At 40.2% G+C, this 19,271-nt stretch overlaps 1 protein-coding gene across 1 annotated transcript in view; it reads right to left on the bottom strand.

Moving 5' to 3' along the window:
- Window positions 1–1,460: 1,460 nt before the first annotated feature.
- Window positions 1,461–19,271, bottom strand: part of dusp22b (dual specificity phosphatase 22b) — a 37,452-nt gene continuing 19,641 nt past the window's right edge. The window contains exons 5-7 of the mRNA XM_036597445.1: window positions 14,007–14,081; window positions 9,847–10,018; window positions 1,461–2,002 (exon numbers count right to left, since the gene is read on the bottom strand). Coding sequence (XP_036453338.1) covers window positions 1,859–2,002; window positions 9,847–10,018; window positions 14,007–14,081 — 391 coding nt within the window. The 3' untranslated portion in view covers window positions 1,461–1,858. The remainder of the gene's footprint in view (window positions 2,003–9,846; window positions 10,019–14,006; window positions 14,082–19,271) is intronic.

Below are 19,271 nucleotides of genomic sequence, written 5' to 3'. Positions count from 1 at the left end.
AGCGCTTTTAAGGTAATATCTGACTTTAGATCAGTGCACACTCAGCAGCGTCTGATCTGACCACTAGATAAGCGAGTACACCTAGTGCCATGTCCAGTGAACAAAGATCTGCTCCGATGGTCGAGCGACGCAGACTTCATCTTCTTAAAGGAACAGTTCAAATATGTTGCTTATAGTGAATGAAAGTGAATGGTTGCCAGTTAGGATTATGCAGATCATTTCTTACTAAATACTGGCTGTTAGAGTCCATTCTTTGTTAGTCATGTCGTTTTTAATTCATCTTTTTGTGATGTCACCAAAATCTATGCCTGCAGCAGTTCAGCCCCACCCACTCAGGCTGAGGTTATAAGGAGTGTTTCAACCTGGACTGCTTTTTGAATGAGGAACAATACTGGCCAGCCAATCAGAACAGAGCTCATTTTCATATATCAGTAGTAAAGGTACAGTAACAGAAACTGATCATTTGTTGAGATGTAAACAAAGTTATTCAGAGTGGTTTGGTGTGAAATGGTTTATTGTAGAGAAACTTCCAGACTCAGATTTCTTTACAGTGGTGCTGATAGAAACCAGGGGTCACAATGTAGTGAACACAAATCAATGAATGAAATGAACCTTTTAGCCAACTGTGTCTGAACACATCGGAATTAGACCTCCACATTTAACCCATCCGTGCAGTGAAACACCACATACACACTAGTGAACACACACACACTAGGGGCAGTGAGCACACTTGCCCAGAGCGGTGGGCAGCCCTATCCACGGCGCCCGGGATCAGTTGAGGTTTAGGTTCAGTCACGTTCTGTCAGCTGAGGGAAACAAACCGGCAACCTTCTGGTCACAAGGCTGGTTCCCTAACCTCCAGCCCACGACTGTCCTCTATTATATCAATATAATATATATTATATAAATCTAGCTATTTTATTAACTATCTGAAAGCACTAGTGATCCTACATGTGTGTTCTGAGTTGTATATGTAATGTTGATGATGGATGTGTATTCATCACCATTTCATGTAGTAACTTTCTGTGAGGGAGCTTTTAGAGGCATGTTAAACTCTTCAGACGTCTGGTTCCTATCACCACCACTGTGAACAATTCTGACCCTGTAAGTTTCTCTAGAAAAGAGCATTTCACACCAAACCACTCTGAGTGACCTTGATTACATCATAATGATATAATCATACAGAAAGTCGCGGGAATTACCATTTCATTGTGAGAGACTGGAGAGGATGGTCATGTAAAAATGAATTATTTTTGGTACATAAACCCACACAAATGTAATAATTTGACCTCAGAGGGGAAAAAAAATAAAAGAAAATAAAATGTAGGATATGGGCCCTGGAAGGCCACTCACGTATCTAATGTAGTTTGGGAAGGCTGTATTGTGACAACGTTTGATGTTGTTGTTGTGTTGTGTTAGCACAACCCCTGTACAAATAAATACTCACACAACTGGGCCACTCAGCATAAATAAAGGTTCGAATTTTATTGAAAAAAGTATGAATACAAGCATGGATTTTTAAAGAGAATCAGTACAAGCCCCACATATTTCTCATAGTATATTCCCCAAACGTATTATATTTAATACTTCGACCTCTATTCCTGAGAACAATGAAAAACAAACTCCAACATCGCTTCGGTAAAAACGCTGACGCCACCCATTTACAAAAAGGCAATAAGTCAGGGAACAGTGCTAGCCTACGACATTAGAGACACAGTTACAAAGTTGCATGAGGATGCCGATCAAAACGCCAGGCCCGTGTGAAGTGACAGGGCAGCCATCGCCAACACATATTCATAATGAGGCGGAATGCTTCAGTATATGGACTGTACCGTCTGGCTGTCCGGCTCCGTTCTCCTCATGTGTCCACCGTCCTGTGGTGGGTCAGCGCATCTCCAGGCACCGGCCCGTTGGGAGAAGTACTCTGAGCCAGCAGGTTTCGGATGTGCTCCTCATCGTTGAACGGACATTCTTTATACTCCCTCCTTAGCCATTCTCTGAACTGGAACATGACATAAAAGGTCAGAATAAGAGTGATGTGTTCACAGCAGAGTTGGACCGATACCTCTGCTGTATTGGTATCGACGGAGATACTGCCAGATACGCAGTATCTTGGATACAGATACATATGACCCAACCACGAATACCAAGCGTGCCTGCGCGCCAGTAGACAGAACTTAACAACACTTTAGTGGAATAACAAGCATTAGTAAAAATGCTCAGGGCTGAATCTGTAACAGCAGTTTTTGGTGTTAAGAACAGGCTAACAGAGCCACTTACCTGAACGGCTGAGCTGCATCTTTCAGTAATCATCTCATCTGCCACTGTGTGGTCACTTACAGTCCGAGTTAATGTTATTGAGAGAGCAGACGGAACCGCCGGACTCTCAGCGTAATGATAGCCTTCAGCCTTGTTTTAACTGTATAATGTTCAATTCTGTTTTGCACAACATTTTACATTTACTTAAGCTGTTAAACATGGTTCTTATTACTTATTATATAGTAGTAATTACTAAATGTATACAGTAAATAAACACAAGTAAGTTTTCTTAAGCATCTAATAAAGATAATCCAACAAGTAAATCATATTTTAATCGTATTTAGGTAATAGACAGTAAATGGTTTCAACTGGAAATCATTCATCAAAAAGATTCCCTCAAGGTTCAGTTTTAGGGCCTTTACTCTTCTCTTCATATATACTACCTCTAGGTGATGTCATTAGGAAACATAATATAAATTTTCATAGCTATGCTGACGACACCCAGTTATACACTTCTATTCCTTCTGATGATCAACACTCTGCAGACACACTAACCAGCTGTGTGTCAGATATTTCTCAGTGGATGTCGCAAACTTTTCTACAAATAAATCACGAAAAAAACGAAAATACTGATCACTGAGTGTGTTTTATTTGACAGAGAACATAGATTTTACCAAAATGAAATATTTTAAAAATATAACTGTATAAATACCAGGACAAGTTAGTATAGAGTTAGTATCCGTATTGGTACTCGGTATCGGTTGATGCTGAAGGATCATGTATCGGTGTCGATATCAGAAGTTTAAAAGTGGTATCAGTGCATCTCTATTTACAAGCAACATTAACACCAACCAAATTTGACAATATACAGCATTCAGCTTTCCAATGGTGGCAACACCTTGAAACACCTCTTCTTACATCTGGTTTAATTACACAGTACTGCTAAAGTCAGAAGAAGCCACCTTTCATGTATTTCATTTGCAGTCAAAACAGCCATTAAGTACACATTTTCCATTTGCCAGTGTGAGAAAATATGATGCAAGATTAAAGCTTTAAGCGCCGCTTATGTGATGGGGACAGTTTTGGTGGTCTACCAGGTCTTGCAGGTGGTTGTTAGGAGTCACATTTTCTCTGTAGCTTCTAATCATTTTGGAAACTCCCTTTTTTTCTATAGCCTTTCTCTGTAAGGAATCAGACACTCACGGATAAAAGACAAACCACAGGGTTTGTTAACAGGAGCATTAGCGGAAATAACAGGGTTAACACCAGACCAGGTCAGAAACCAGATTAACAAAACACAATACATGGGCGAAGACAATAACTCAGTCAGATAAACAAGTGAGGGTCGCAACCAAAGAGCAAATCCACAGGCAGATTTAGGTAAAGGGACAAATCTGAGAATCAGCAACGAGAAACAGAACAAGGTCATAAACAGGGCAGCTAGGAAATAAGAGAACAGCTCGGTATGCGCTGACAGAATGGAGGCAACACTTCGCAAAGACAGAGTGCACACAAACAAACACACGCACATATTTTCTAAACCGCTTCTGGGTCGCAGGAGTGCCGGAGTCTATCCCAGCAGTCATTGGGCAGAAGGCTTGATACACCCTGGACAGGTTGCCAGTCCATCACAAGGCAGACAGACATATACAATCACACACACATTCACACCTAGGGGCAATTTAGCATGTCCAATTGGCCTGACCCACGCAGACACAGGGAGAACATGCAAACTCCACACAGAAAGGACGCTGGTCGCCCAGCCGGGGAATCAAACCCAGGCCCTTCTTGCTGTGAGGCGCTACCCACTGCGCCACCACCCAGGGTGCAAACAGACAGGCTCATATACATAGAAACACAGGTGTTGATAATCAATACTCAGGTGACTGACATCTGCTGGTTGGTGTATGATTGATTAGGGGAGTCACATGACAAACTGAAGGATTCTGGGAAGTGGAGGGAATGAGAGTCCAACTGAGAACTGGGGAACGTTCTCTCTCCTTATGCAAGGGAATTATCTTATATCTAACTTCCTCAGAAATATATCATAAAAAAGAATATCTTGTCTTTAATGGCTATTTGGACTGCAAATTAAATAACACACGCTACTGTTGAGGGACCAGTCTTGTTTCCTGGAAAGCAAACGAATATATATTCACTGATGAGAAGCGTTAAGAACATAAACACTTTGCACTTGAATGTAATGAATGTAATTTGGATATCTGTTGAGTAGGTTTACCATGCATTTAGTATTGCAGGCTGATTATTCCCTGATTTATTGATTTGAATTTATTCATAAACATATCATAAATTATACAATAAGCATGACTTAATGTGCTGTCAAACCATTACATAATGTGTTTATTAATTAAAGTATTTATGAAATGTTACAAAATGATGATGGAAGTTCATAAATATGCCAGGAATCACTGATGTACGTCAATATAAAGCGTCACCATTTGATCTCTTTTTCTCGTCAATCAGAGTTCCTGTGCAATTATTATCATTTCTAAACTCATATCAGTGTAAAATTATACTGCCCACAACATGCTGATTCATTTTTATGCATCACCCTAATCAGGTGCATAATCAGTGTTAGTTAAGTAGAGCATGGCTGCTGGTACCCAGCATTATAGCCACTATAATGCCTCACATTTACTTCTTGCTTTTATATACTTGAGTATGTTTAAATGTAGATCTATTTGACTTCCACTCAAGTGTATTTGTGGCTCCGCACTTCCACTTTTAAGTAAGATTTTGACACAGTACCCACACTTTCACTTCAGCGTGTGCTTTCTCTGTACTACCATCTGTGTAAAGAGTTAAGCAATTGTATATACACTCACTGACCACTTATTAGGAACACTTCCTGGAGTTTTTCCACTCACTGTCCACTCTATTAGACACTCCTACCTTGTCAGTCCACCTTGTAGATGTAAAGTCAGAGACAATAGCTCATCTGCTGCTGCACAGTTTGTGTCGGTCATCCTCTAGTCCTTCATCAGTGGTCACAGGACGCTGCCCACAGGACGCTGCTGGCTGGATATTATTGTTTCTCAGTCCAGCAGTGACACTGAGCCATTTAAAAACTCCTCTGATCCACTGGGACCAGCACAACACACCCTAACATGCCACCACCACGTCAGTGTTACTGCAGTGCTGAGAATGATCCACCACCCAAACAATACCCGCTCTGTGGTGGTCCTGTGGGGGTCCTGACCATTGAAGAACTGTGAAAGGGGGCGAAGAAAGTATGCAGAGAAACAGATGGACTACAGTCTGTAATTGTAGAACTACAGGGTAACTGGAGCTGGTAAAATGGACAATGAATGTAGATATAAGGAAGTTCTCCCATTAAAGGGCTCGATGAGTGCATAAACAGTGATGTAGACTGAGGTGCAGCACTACAACAGACCTGGAAGGGTTAATATTCTTTATTGCTCTACAAAAGAGCAAAACAGTTGTGGTGGAAACTGAGGCATCTTTGTTTTTCTTCGCCCCAGGCCGATTCTGGAATGTTTATTCTTTATGTGGGAGCTGATTTTACCTTCATGTGGTGCTCGACATTACCTAAGTCACGGAGCAACTGCATCAGTGGGAAGAAAACAGAATAAAGGGCACTGTAGCAGTCTTCACTAATGTGAAACTGCTGCAGTGTTTATGGAAATGACGTTGGGTACAGATCAAAGGGCCTGACTATACTCTTAAAACAACAGTGAAAAATCAAATTCACTACATTTTCTCCTTCACCACAAACGCAGTCAGTAAACCAAGACTAGTTTGCTTTGGAACACTTCACCTGAACCCTGCTATGTAACTCCGACACAACCATGAGAAGTAGTGACATGTTTTGTTCAGTAGCATAAGAGCATCATGTTGCCATTACCAGTAACTGTCATGACACATTGCCATGATGATGACATGTTGTTTGATGTCATCACAGCTTATATTATTGCTAAATGAACTGTAGTTAGCCTGCTTCACATCAAGCATTATTACATGTTATTACAAATACTATTACAGGGTTCCTGCAGGTCATTCGTTTGGTGAAGTCTTAAAATCAATAAATTTAAGGTCATAAAATGTCTGAAAACCTCATATATTAATATTTACAGATGCCCAAGCTGATGTTTACTCCTATATGGGTAATAAACAGACATTATCCACAACCTGCAGCAGTGAGGAGCATTTAGAGAAGGTAACAAAGCAGGAAGCTTTACGAAACTGTCACTGGGGCAGTACCCCTCTTATCACTGGGGTGGTACCCTCAAAGGTACATCTCAGTACCTTTAGTCAGGGAACATAATTGTACCATAATCCACTGACATTGTATTTTCTAAGTTGTACTGACTCCACACACCCCGTCTCGTCTCCAGGCTTTTATTTTATTGCTCTGTTTTAAAACATTCGGTTATGAAAAGGTATAAATACGTACTTTTCACCTGGAAAAGCTTAATTAAGGTGCACAATTAGACCTTAAAACCACTGTTGTACCTTTGAGGGAACATTTACATAGTTTGTACTTTGATGAACGAAAAATGTACCAGCACAGAACCTTTATTTCTAACAGTGTACATGGCCCGGGTCCATCAGCAGGCCCAAAGTTTTACCACACACTTCTATAACCTAAGAACAGCTCAACCAGTTTGCATGGAAGTCACTGTAGTTACTGAGTAATAAGCCTCAGCATGTAATAAGCCTGGGATTTTAAGGGGTTAAACTTGCTGCCTTTCATCTAAACCTGAGTTTTCTGCTGTTTGCTGCTTCAAAACCATGTACTAAACACACTCCTGCAGTGTTTCTCACTTTCGAGTTGCAACCAGTTAAAACTACACTGTTGCGGAAACGTTCTTCTTTACCTGCCTTTTGCCTTTTGTGGTTTCAAAGTGACATTAGCAGAAATGTTAGCACGTTTAAAAGGTGAGAGAAGGGAGCAGCTACTGTGGCATATTACAGCAATTTGAAATTGAAGCATATTTAACACCATATTTAACACTCACATCAGTTGAGAGTAAACACCACTGAAGTGCTTTCACTGCAGAATATTAAAGGAAGTGGTAGCCAAGTCATCCGATCAGTCAATCAGGTTTGATCATAAGCCAATATTAACCCCTTAAAGTCCCAGTTTTATTACATACTAAGGCTTAATATTCAGTAACTACAGGGACTTCAATGCAAACTGGTGGAGCTATTCTGGAGGCCGTGGCCATTAAAGGGGTTAAACTCACGATAACATGGTCCTTTTTGAACAAGCTGGCTAAAAACTGAAACACATCAGTCCAGGATGTCACATTATTTTCACATATAGTCCAAACTCAGTCCTGTTAAAGTGAACCTCAAAGGGAACCGGCTGCAAAAGACCTCAGTGCTTTTTGTGTTTACAACATAGGCGAACTTTAAAGACATTCACTCAGTTATATTTCCCTTTTAGCACCGATGATGAGATCTCAGACCAGCTGCTGTTCACACCAGAACTCATTTAGAACTCAGACCCCACCCAGGAAACATCAAATTTTGGGTAGTGTTGTTTAAGTTCATCATATATGTTTGCATCTATGATAAAATACTCCAATAGTGCTAAGCTATTTAAAATCTTTAAATGGTCAATGCTGTTCACAAAATCATGTTTGATCTAAATGATTTTTTTTTTTTACTGAACGTTGCAGTTTTTATTATTTTTGTCACCATTAAATTAAAGCAAAAAAAGCCTCTCGAGTCTGCGTTACAGTGATTTCAATTCAGGTAGGGGGTTTCAACTGCTTTCACACCGAACACATTATCGGGTTTTGGGTAGCATCAGGAAATTCCAGATCACTGCTCTCCTATTGGCCGCGCTGACACTTGGCCAAAGCATATCACGCAAAAGTTATGTTTTCCACTGCACTGAGCTGAAAATCTGCATCTAAATTTCGATGAATTTTCCACATTCAGTGTGAAAGCAGCTTTAACCATAAAGCAAAACACAACGTGGACTTCGGGCCGTTTTGTTTTCGCAATGCACGTGTCAAGTGGACCACAAAAGAACTACAAATGAACCACACTGAGACCACCTCTTGAGGTGACATTCACATATGCACACAAAACCATGACTCAGCAGTCTTCAGACGCATGAGGCGCTGAAATGGTCCAAGTGTGAAAACACCCTAAAATGAATTGATTTTAGTGTAGTATCAATGGGCAGAGTGCCATAATCTTAATGTTATAATACCTATGAAAACACAAATAGTGGGCAGGACTCAGTATTGGCTCACACTCAATATTAAAGGACTAGGATCCAATGGAGAGATGGGGAATAAATTAGGAAACCCTTGATTAAATTGTAAAATAATGCCTCAAGACTGTGTTGAAAATTGTTGAATCGTCTTGTATATTAATCTAATCCAGAATAGTCCAACATATCCAACTGACAGCGATCCTGTGCTCTAAACTAACCACTGATGAAGGACTAGAGGACAGCCAAAGTCAAAGGAGTAATGATCTGGCAATCTCAAAGCGTATCGAATGTGTTTCTTTTCCAACTGATTTTCACAAAATAGATATTCAGTATATCACTGACAGTGGTGCTTGAAAGTTTGTGAACCCTTTAGAATTTTTTATATTTTTGCATAAATTTGACCTAAAACAGATCTAAATCAGATCCTAATAGTAGATAAAAAGAGCCAAATCAAACTAATTTTTATTAAAAAATAATAAATATTAGACGTGGTCATTTATTTATTGAGGAAAATGATCCAGTAGTACATATCTGTGAGTGGCAAAAGTATGTGAATCTTTGCTTTTCTCATTGTTAACCAGTCCTGCACATCAGTTTATAGAAAATATATGAAAATCAGCAACAGTGAAAATTCTAAAGGCTTCACAAACTTTCAAGCACCACTTTATATGAGTATGGGCTTCGCTAGGCGGTGGAAATGGTATTTTTGTTATGCTTAAGTCTTAAAAGGGTATATTTGATTTTAAAAAGTGTACAGCAACCCTGAATTAACACTAATCCTGACATGACGCTTTAATATTGCTGAACAAAACCAGTCATGACATGGTTATGGTGTGGTTATGTCAATGTTATGTTGCAGGTTTCAAGTAAGGTGTTACTTTTACTTACTTTAGTTTTGCAGTGAAGCTGTGAGGCTAATGTAGCTAATAAATAATAGAAGTTCAAACCTCACCATTTAGCACTGCCTGCCTAAATCACCACACACTCGCCTCAAACCATGTGGAGTTGTTAGGTAACCTCCATAGACTTGCTAATGTGGTTTCTGACACATGGTACTACTGCTTTTAGTTATGCTACATACTTTTAACCCTGTCTATACAAAACAGTGCTTCATAAAATGTCAGAAACCACATTAGGGAGTCTATTTGAGATCACTGAACGACTCGACATGGTTTGAGGCAAGTGTGTGATGACTGGTGGGTGCTAATAGGTGGGGCCTGAACGTCCATTACTTGTGAGCTACAGTAGCCAAAACTAAAGAAGAAAGCTTCAAACAGCAAACACTGACTACACTGGGGTTTAGGTTGAAACTGTAAATCGGATTTTTTGATCAAACTATCGCTTTAACGCTGCTGTAACTCCCTCCGTCTCACCTCCTGTGCCTGCGTGCTCTCAAACTCCTCCAGCTGTTTCTGAAAGCCGGCGTTGGGTCCAGCGCAGGGTCGCACCACCCTCACGGCAGCCAGCGCCTCCTGCCAGCCCAGACCTGTCACCGTCATGATGTAGGCCACCACCAGGGTCACACTGCGAGACACACCCGCCAGACTGCACACACAGGAGGAAAAGAAAACCGCCGCTTACCAGCACAACACTTTCGTTTAACTGGTTTCAAATGCTGACATTTCTGTAGTAAATCTGCACAGAGAGGAATCAGAACTTTCCTGGCTGGAGGTTTAAACCGCACAAGAGCCAAGCCTAACAGAGCCCACCTGAGCATATACAGTCGTACGCAAACGTTTAAACACCCACAATCGAATGAGGTGTTATTGACTGTCTAGGTGAAAATAAGTTAACGCATCCTCTACAGAGAACACATTTTTTTGCAGATGTTCGTACACAATATGTATGTATTTGCTGAGTTTAAAACATTAGAAACAATATAAATAAAGTATAAAATGTGCCGCAACTTTGCATATGTTAAAATCAGCCAATGAGCAGTAAGTGTGTTCTCTGTAGAGGATGTGTTAACTTCACTTAGAAAATCAACACGGCATGTTATTCGACCAGGGGCACCCAAACCTTTGCACACTACTGTATTTATGCTTTGGCTTTAACTCGATATGTTACTCTATAAATAAGTGGTCTACGTTCTCAGATTCAGTACAAGCTTCATTTTAGGCAGTTACAGTATATGACACGACACAAAAAGACACATAAAACAAAAACTCAGCTTCTTTAGTAGCATGTTGACTCAAACAGTCATGTTATTCACATTTTTAAAAAAAAAGCGTTTAAAAAATTTAAAAAGAGTTTAAAGAGTTTTGCTGGACCGACATCGGCTCCATGGCTATTTTGGCGTGCAAGTGTCTACATTACATGATATATATATATATATATATATATATATATATAAAAACTTGCATTATGCACAGGATTTTAGTCCACTGGCCCACAGTGTCTTATGTATGCTTATGTATGTCCACTTAGATTTTTACCAGCTAATTTTAAAAAATAAATACAGACATTTACTACTCATACAACTACTACTATTACAACAACAATAATAGTAATAATGATGAGTATTATTATTATTAGTAGTAGCAGTAGTAGTGATATCTGTGTCATTTGAAGCTGTATCTACTGCTGTGTTATGAATAAACCATAAAACTAATTTGTAGCTCTCTAGCTAAGTCTAAATGAGCGACTCCAGGACTGTTAGTAGCATAAAAGCCAACTTTAAGACAATTTCTACTCAAACACATTCTGGACTTGTACCAGTAGTTGGTGACTTTTTCCTCACATGGAAAAGTAAAGCATAATGCTAAATAACACTGCTTATACAGTCAGGTGAGAAGTACCAACAGAAGTCAGACACAGCCTGCTGGACGGTCCAGCCACATCGTGTTGTGAATGTACTAGTGGCAACATGTTGGTGTTTGTGTACTATGTGCAACAGAGTTAATAAAAATGACGATACATAAATGTAGTTTGTGCCGTTTTTGTCCATGATTATTCGTCTACAATGTAGGATTTTTGACATCTCCTCCCTCCTACAGTTACCGTGACATTTCACTCCAGAGTTTAAGGGGCTGGTGAACTGGTCAGCTCTATCCTATGTAAATCAAAACAGTAATTCTCTATTAACAACTACAAACCCCAGTTTTATAGGCGGGTACTAGTTTTAATCTGGTTCCTATGGCCTAAATAAGGGTATACTGTGAATTGACAGCCACTGTTAACACAGCTCGCAGTTCGTCACACCTGGATCAACATGCACACCAAATATTAGCCCAATATTCAGTACGTGTATTACATCTTGAAACTCATGATCCATCACTGAAGTAACCGTCTTACTCTCACGTTCATATGTAAAGAGACTCAGCGTTAGAAAACAGACTCCCACCCTCAGCATGTTTCATACTTTCAGTATGCCGAGATACTTCCCTTTGAGGTTTTACCTTAAGCTAGTCATATGTATAAAGAAAGGGTCACCAATTTTTCACTGTTTCACCAGCAGCAGGTAGGGAGTAATACTGTTACTTTAGTGGTGGATCATAAGTTTCGAGATGTAATACAGACACTGAATACTGGGATAATATTTCTGTGAGTTGGTCCGAGTATAACAGGACCGGAACTGATGTGGCTTGGGAGGAGTCTGCCTTGCACAGTGCCAGTCAAAAGTTTGGACACACCTGACTGAATGTATGTTTATAACTATTATTATTAAGATATTTTGATCTAAAGGCTTGTGTCAAATGCTTAAAGGTTCTTAAACTTGTACAAGGCACTGAGCAAATATGTCTCCTAACAACTGTGCAAGGCCTGGTAGACCAAAACTGTCTCCATCAGATAAACAGCACTTTTATCTTTGAGAGAGAGAAGAAAATCAAGTTGCTTCAGATCTGAAAAAATCCAGAGGTGTTTCTGTCCATCCTTCCACTGTGAGAAGGCACCTCAATGGAGTGACCATATCAGAGTCCAGGCCTGAACATCACAGAATGCGGGATAACTTGGATTGTGAGAAGCAGAAAGTGCAAAACCAGCTTCTAAGACTGAACTTTGGAGGTGTGAAAATGTCCCAGCTGATTTCTTTCAAACACTGAAAGTGAGTCTCCTGAAATGAATGGAAGCTGGAATAAAGGTAAAGAGTGGACACACTAAATACTGAAAAGACATGATAAATTTGTTGTTAAGGTTTCTAGTTAACGTTCTGTTAAATACATGCTTTCTGTTTTTTTCCTAGCTCTGAGAAATGAATAACTCGTAATTAATTGACATTCTGACTGGAAATTAAATAAACGGAGGTGTTCTCTGACCTTACTGTGTATTTGTCTGTGTTCTGTGTTAGATGTGCGTTTTTGCTCCAGTGCACACCAGATTAAATTGCAGTTGTGTGCAAAAGTTTTCACACCCCCAGCCAAATGGCATGTTTTTACTGATTTTCTAAGTGAAAATAAGTTGCACATCCTCTACAGAGAACACGCTTCTGCACATTTAAAGCACAATTACTGTTTATTTGGGAATATATTGGAAAAAAAAACAAAAAAAAACCCATAAAATGTGGCCAAAAGTTAAGTTGCATTTTCTTTTTGATTATTTTTTCCAATCAAAGCAACTAAATAGAAATTGTACACTAAAATTTGCAGGAAAATGTCCTATTTAAGCATAATAAAGATGCAAACTAGCTTTTGGGGCTACGTTGTGCTTATTAAAAGGAAGCGGTCTCTGAAAATAAACGAGAATTTATTTATTTATTTGTTGGTATGTTTATTTGTCTGGGACAGTATCTCAGATGGCCCCTTATGAAGCTGCTTGAGAGTGCTTAAAGCTTCATTAAGACGAAAGGGTGTAACTTTAAAGAAGAAAAACTATTTTGGTTTGATTGACAGTGTATAGTTAACATGTGTCATACTTTTGATGAAAAAAAGTAAGGAAAGTAAGAAGAAGTGTACCCAAACTTTTGACTGGTACTGTATCTATACCATTTATCTATACCATAATCAGCGGTAGCATCACGAAACCTGAAAAAAGGATGGGTAAAGTTTGGTTACCCACCCAAAAAGTGGGCGTTTTCGAAAGTTCACGGACGAGATTAACAGTTGGTGAACTTTTGTAAAAGTGGCAACCCCTTTTTTCCTGTAAGCTGGTATCACACACAGCACTCGCTTCGCTGTTTTTGGCGTAAATGTCAAATTGGATTTTGACTGCGTTGGGGCGTAGGTAAAAGAGTTTCTGAGAATCGCTTTAATCCTGTCTTGGCCACCTCGACCATCTATTCAAATCAAACAGACGCTGCTGTTTACTGTAGCTGGATTTTTGGGAAGTGTAAAAATAGGCTTCCCCTTTAGCACCTAGTTATCAGCTTGACACAATGACGCCCCAGAGCTCAGCTCAGCACAGCGCGGGGCATAAACTCAGCTGTTTGTGCAATCACACGCGGTCCTAATGTGATAACATCATACATCTCAGTGTGTGAATGTGCGAACAGTGCATGCGTATGAGAAAGAGAAAGAGAGAGAAAGAGAGAGAGACCAAATAAGAAACACGGTCAAAAAATAAGATATAGCAGTAGAGGTCACACATATATACTCACCAGTGGACCAGACATCCCTCTCCTTTTAGCCTCGACTCATGCATGAACATAATGCTCTCTTTGAAATGCTGCGTCCTATAGAGAGAGACCGAGAGAGAGAGAGAGCATGATAGACTGAAATCTTTCAGCATTTCTTCATGACTAATCAGTTAGGATGTAAACAAAGTCATTCATTCATGTGAAATGCTCTGTTCCAGAGAAACTTTACAGTCAGAATTCTTCACAGTGGTGGTGATAGGAACCAGACGTCCACCTCTAAAAGCTCCCTCACAGAAAGTTATTACATTAAAGGGTTATAAATATATGGCCGACGCCTGAGATACTGTTTTATTATGGTGCGCTTGCGATAAACTGTTAATCTTAAATGTATTCTTAAAATCCATTCATGGTGGAGGGGTACATGCAGGGTGTTGTGAGGCAAAATAGACCCTAAAGAAAACTTACTTTTATATATAAAGTTGGTAAAATATTATCAACGTTATATTTGAAACTCAGGAAACACGTGTTGGTTCACTGGTGGGTTGGGATAGTAAATAACATGGCTGTATTTGTGTTGTAGTCATTGTGACCCCTGGTTCCTATCAGCACCACTGTAAAGAGACCTGAGTTTCTCTACAATGAACCATTTCACACCAAACCACTCTGAATGACTTTACATCTCAACCACTGAATCATGCAGAAATTTTGAAAAATCAGTGGAATTCCCCTTTAAATATAGCAAAATTTTGCGCCAAATTGAAATGCAGGCGCCACAATGGATAAACAGGAAATGTAGTGCAAACATGACATTACTTTTCCTTAGTGACATTTGGAACACGTGTCAAAACCTCAATTACACTGTTTTCACATCACTTGACCTTTTCACTGAAAAAAATAGATGAGGAGTCAGATTTTTTTAAAAAAAATGCTGAATTTCTAGTGTCAGAATTAACCCCTTAAATTCCCAGGCTTATCACATACTAAGGCTTATTACTCAGTAACTACAGGGCCTTCAATGCAAACTGGCTGAGCTTTGTCTAGGTTATAGAAGTGTGTAATAAAACCAGCGGGCCCTGACTGTTTTAAGGGGTTATACAATCCCATCACTTTCCACAATGCTGTACTTCAAATCAGTGTAATGGATCTTTCAGCATGTCAGTGTTTAAACAGTCCCGTGTGTGCACTGTGTTTCACTATAATGGCTGCATTTCTATGAGGCACAGTCCATACCGCTGCTGCTGGAAGAAAACCTCATATCTCCATTTATGTCGTTTTTCAGTTTTTGACAGTTTGAAAAAGCCTGTTGTCCTTTATATTGTGTGTAAATTTCATGATGAACGGCCCAAAATGACTAGGAAAAAAGATCTGGTTCCATTCACTAAAGTAAAGTAGGTTTTTTCCTTCTCCTATAAAGTTGCCATTTTAGAGAAACGAGGTTTTCATCCGACAACAGCGATAGGTTTGAGGTACAAAAAGGAAGGTCAAGTGACATGAAAACATTGTAGAGGTTTTGCTTTTTGCTTTGGCTCATATTCTGCACTATGGTAAAGTAACGTCGTGTGTGCACTACATTTGACTGATTTCACTGTTATGACTGTCGTTCAGTAACGCTAATACATCTGAAGTAGCACACGGTGGAAAGTAATATCACCGCACCTTCATTACACTTCAAAGTGGATTGTACTCAGTTCTGACACAAATTCACCATCATTTAAAGTGCAAATTCTCAAGTACTGCTTTCAGTCAACAGGTGAAGCAACGTGGAAAAAAAAATGTAACAGGGGTTTTGCTTTTCAATTTGGCACAAACTCTTTGCCATAAAATGGGCCATTCTGGGACAAACAGGCACACTATACGTTATATAATATACGTTGGATTTTACAGTAATTAGCTGTTATTCGCAAAGCATATCAAGAAAGGGAGTGGTAGTCAGAAACAGAGGCAGACTGTCTCTGAACACTGTAGTGAAGCAAGAGTGTAGGGCCTCTCCCCCAATAATGCCCCCTCCCTCAACCACCCCACTCCCCCCCACAACCACCCCCCCGACAACTCCCCCCTCCCCCTCACAACCACCCCCCTCCCTTTCCCTGTGGTTTTGGTTGCTTTTTTGTTTTTTTGGAGTGTGTTTTACTGTGTTCCAGTGAAGTAGCTCATCCTGTCATGTTATACTTAATAGATATTTGGTTACTGCTGTCTTTGTAGTTTAGCTGCTGTAATGTGACGGTCATTTGCTATTTGTTGTGTTTACCTGTGTCTTTACATGTTATACCACTGAAGGTCACATTTAAAAACTGAAGGTCACATTTGAGCAAGTTTCACACATTTAGGGAAATAAACTTGAATGGCTGTTATTATTGCACAAGAAAAGAAAACCTGTGAAGGCAGGATGCCCCCTACCTGAGGTACGAAGCCCCCCTGGTGAACACTGCATCAATTTGTCATCTACTCTCTTAAAAATAAAGGTGCCAGATTGGGTACTTTGTCTGAACTATTTTTGGCTGCCTAAAGAACCTTTCAATGGCTGGTTCTTCGGATAACCATTATTTCTAAATGAGATGTGCGTGTTTAAAGAACCTCTACGAAGTGTAAACGTTCTAGGAAGAACCCTTATATTAGTAAAGAACCTTTACGTGGTTCTTCTATGGCATCACTCATTTGTGATATCTTTTTTAAGTGCATGGTTGAAGAATTTATTCTTTATTTGTCAGATCATTTCTAGTCTTTGCCTGTTTTGAAGTGATATTAATCAAAGACAAGTTATTCATTTTTCACAGCACAAAAAAGGTACCTTGAATCTTACGTCCTCTTGTTGTTGTTATCTTGTTAAGTGATTTCATCAAGCGAAATGAAGAACATTCAATATTTTTAGCATAATTAACAAGCCCTCAAAAACAGTGAAAACCATACACTCTCAGAAATAAAGGTATGAAACTGTCACGGGGGCAGTACCCCTCTTGTCTTTGGGGTGGTCCCCTCATGGGTACATCTCAGTACCTTTAGTGAGGGAACATAACTGTATCATAATTAAGCTGTACTGACTCCACACACCCCGCCTCGTCTCCAGGCTTTTTATATTATTATTTTGTTTTAAAACATTAGGGTTAAGAAAAGGTACAAATACGAACTTTTCACCTGGAAAAACTTATTTAAGGTTTACAATTGGACCTTAAAACCACTGTTGTAACTTTGAGGGTACATTTACACTGTATGTACATTGATGAATGAAAAGTGTACCTGTACAGAACCTTTATTTCTGACAGTGTGAGAAGTTTTGGTCTCTGATGCCACGATAAGAAAATGTCCATTTTGTCCCAAACCTACTCAGACTGGTCATCTCTTGCTGTGTTTCTTGATCTCTTTTCGTTTTGCCAGAATTAGTCAGATTGACGTGTTACATGTTTTTACATGTCTACAAGCATATGAAAAGCTGTTGGGTTTATTTATGGCTGTGGTGTTATGAGGAAACCATGCTTGACCCTACTACAGCAAGCTAAGCCTAGGATACCTCATACAGCTTATAAAGTGGTCAGTGAGTGTAAGTCCAGGGTAGGCGTTTCTAATAAAGCAGCCAGTGAGTGGAAACACAAGGTAGGTGGTTCTAATATAGTGGCCAGTGAGTGGAAGCACAAGGTAGGGGTTTCTAATAAAGTGGCCAGTGAGTGGAAGCACAAGGTAGGGGTTTCTAATATAGTGGCCAGCGAGTGGAAGCATATAGTAGGTGTTTCAAATAAAACCGCCAGTGAGTGGAAGCACAAGGCAGGGGTTTCTAATAAAGCGGCCAGTGCATGGAAGCACAAGGCAGGGGTTTCTAATAAAGTGGCCAGTGAGTGGAAGCACAAGGCAGGGGTTTCTAATAAAGCGGCCAGTGCATCGAAGCACAAGGTAAGGGTTTCTAATAAAGCGGCCAGTGAATGGAAGCACAAGGTAGGGGTTTCTAATAAAGCGGCCAGTAAGTGGAAGCACAAGGTAGGGGTTTCTAATAAAGCGGCGAGTAAGTGGAAGCACAAGGTAGGGGTTTCTAATAAAGCAGCTAGTGAGTAGAAACACAAGGCAGGGGTTTCTAATAAAGCGGCCAGTGAGTGGAAGCACAAGGCAGGGGTTTCTAATAAAGCGGCCAGTGAGTAGAAACACAAGGCAGGGGTTTCTAATAAAGCGGCCAGTGAGTGGAAGCACAAGGTAAGGGTTTCTAATAAAGCGGCCAGTGAGTGGAAACACAAGGTAGGGGTTTCTAATAAAGCGGCCAGTGAGTGGAAGCACAAGGTAAGGGTTTCTAATAAAGCGGCCAGTGAGTGGAAATACAAGGTAGGGGTTTCTAATAAAGCGGCCAGTAAGTGGAAACACAAGGCAGGGGTTTCTAATAAAGTGGCCAGTAAGTGGAAGCACAAGGTAGGGGTTTCTAATAAAGTGGCCAGTGAGTGGAAACACAAGGTAGGGGTTTGTGATAAAGCGGCCAGTGAGTGGAAACACAAGGTAGGGGTTTCTAATAAAGCGGCAAGTGAGTGGAAGCACAAGGCAGCTGTTTCTAATAAAGCGGCCAGTGAGTGGAAGCACAAGGTAGGGGTTTCTAATAAAGCGGCCAATGAGTGGAAGCACAAAGTAGGGGTTTCTAATAAAGCGGCCAGTGAGTGGAAGCACAAGGTAGGGGTTTCTAATAAAGCGGCCAGTGAGTGGAAGCACAAGGCAGGGGTTTCTAATAAAGCGGCCAGTGAGTGGAAGCACAAGGCAGGGTTTCTAATAAAGCGGCACAAGGCAGGGGTTTCTAATAAAGCGGCCAGTGAGTGGAAGCACAAGGCAGGGGTTTCTAATAAAGTGGCCAGTGAGTGGAAGCACAAGGCAGGGGTTTCTATTAAAGTGGCCAGTGAGTGGAAGCACAAGGCAGGGTTTCTAATAAAGCGGCACAAGGCAGGGGTTTCTAATAAAGCGGCCAGTGAGTGGAAGCACAAGGCAGGGGTTTCTAATAAAGTGGCCAGTGAGTGGAAGCACAAGGCAGGGGTTTCTAATAAAGTGGCCAGTGCATGGAAGCACAAGGTAAGGGTTTCTAATAAAGTGGCCAGTGTATGGAAGCACAAGGTAGGGGTTACTAATAAAGCGGCCAGTGAGTGGAAACACAAGGTAGGGGTTTCTAATAATGTGACCAGTGAGTGGAAGCACAAGGTAGGGGTTTCTAATAAAACGGCCAGTGTCTTTTCCATGTAATGTTGATAATCGTTAAATGGTGCACAAAATCTGCAAAATACAATATATAATATACAATATATTTGGGTCCTATTTTGCCTTAGAATATCC

Source organism: Colossoma macropomum, unplaced genomic scaffold, assembly GCF_904425465.1.
Source record: "Colossoma macropomum unplaced genomic scaffold, Colossoma_macropomum, whole genome shotgun sequence".
NCBI lineage: Eukaryota > Metazoa > Chordata > Actinopteri > Characiformes > Serrasalmidae > Colossoma > Colossoma macropomum.
This window is presented reverse-complemented; position numbering and strand designations above follow the sequence as displayed.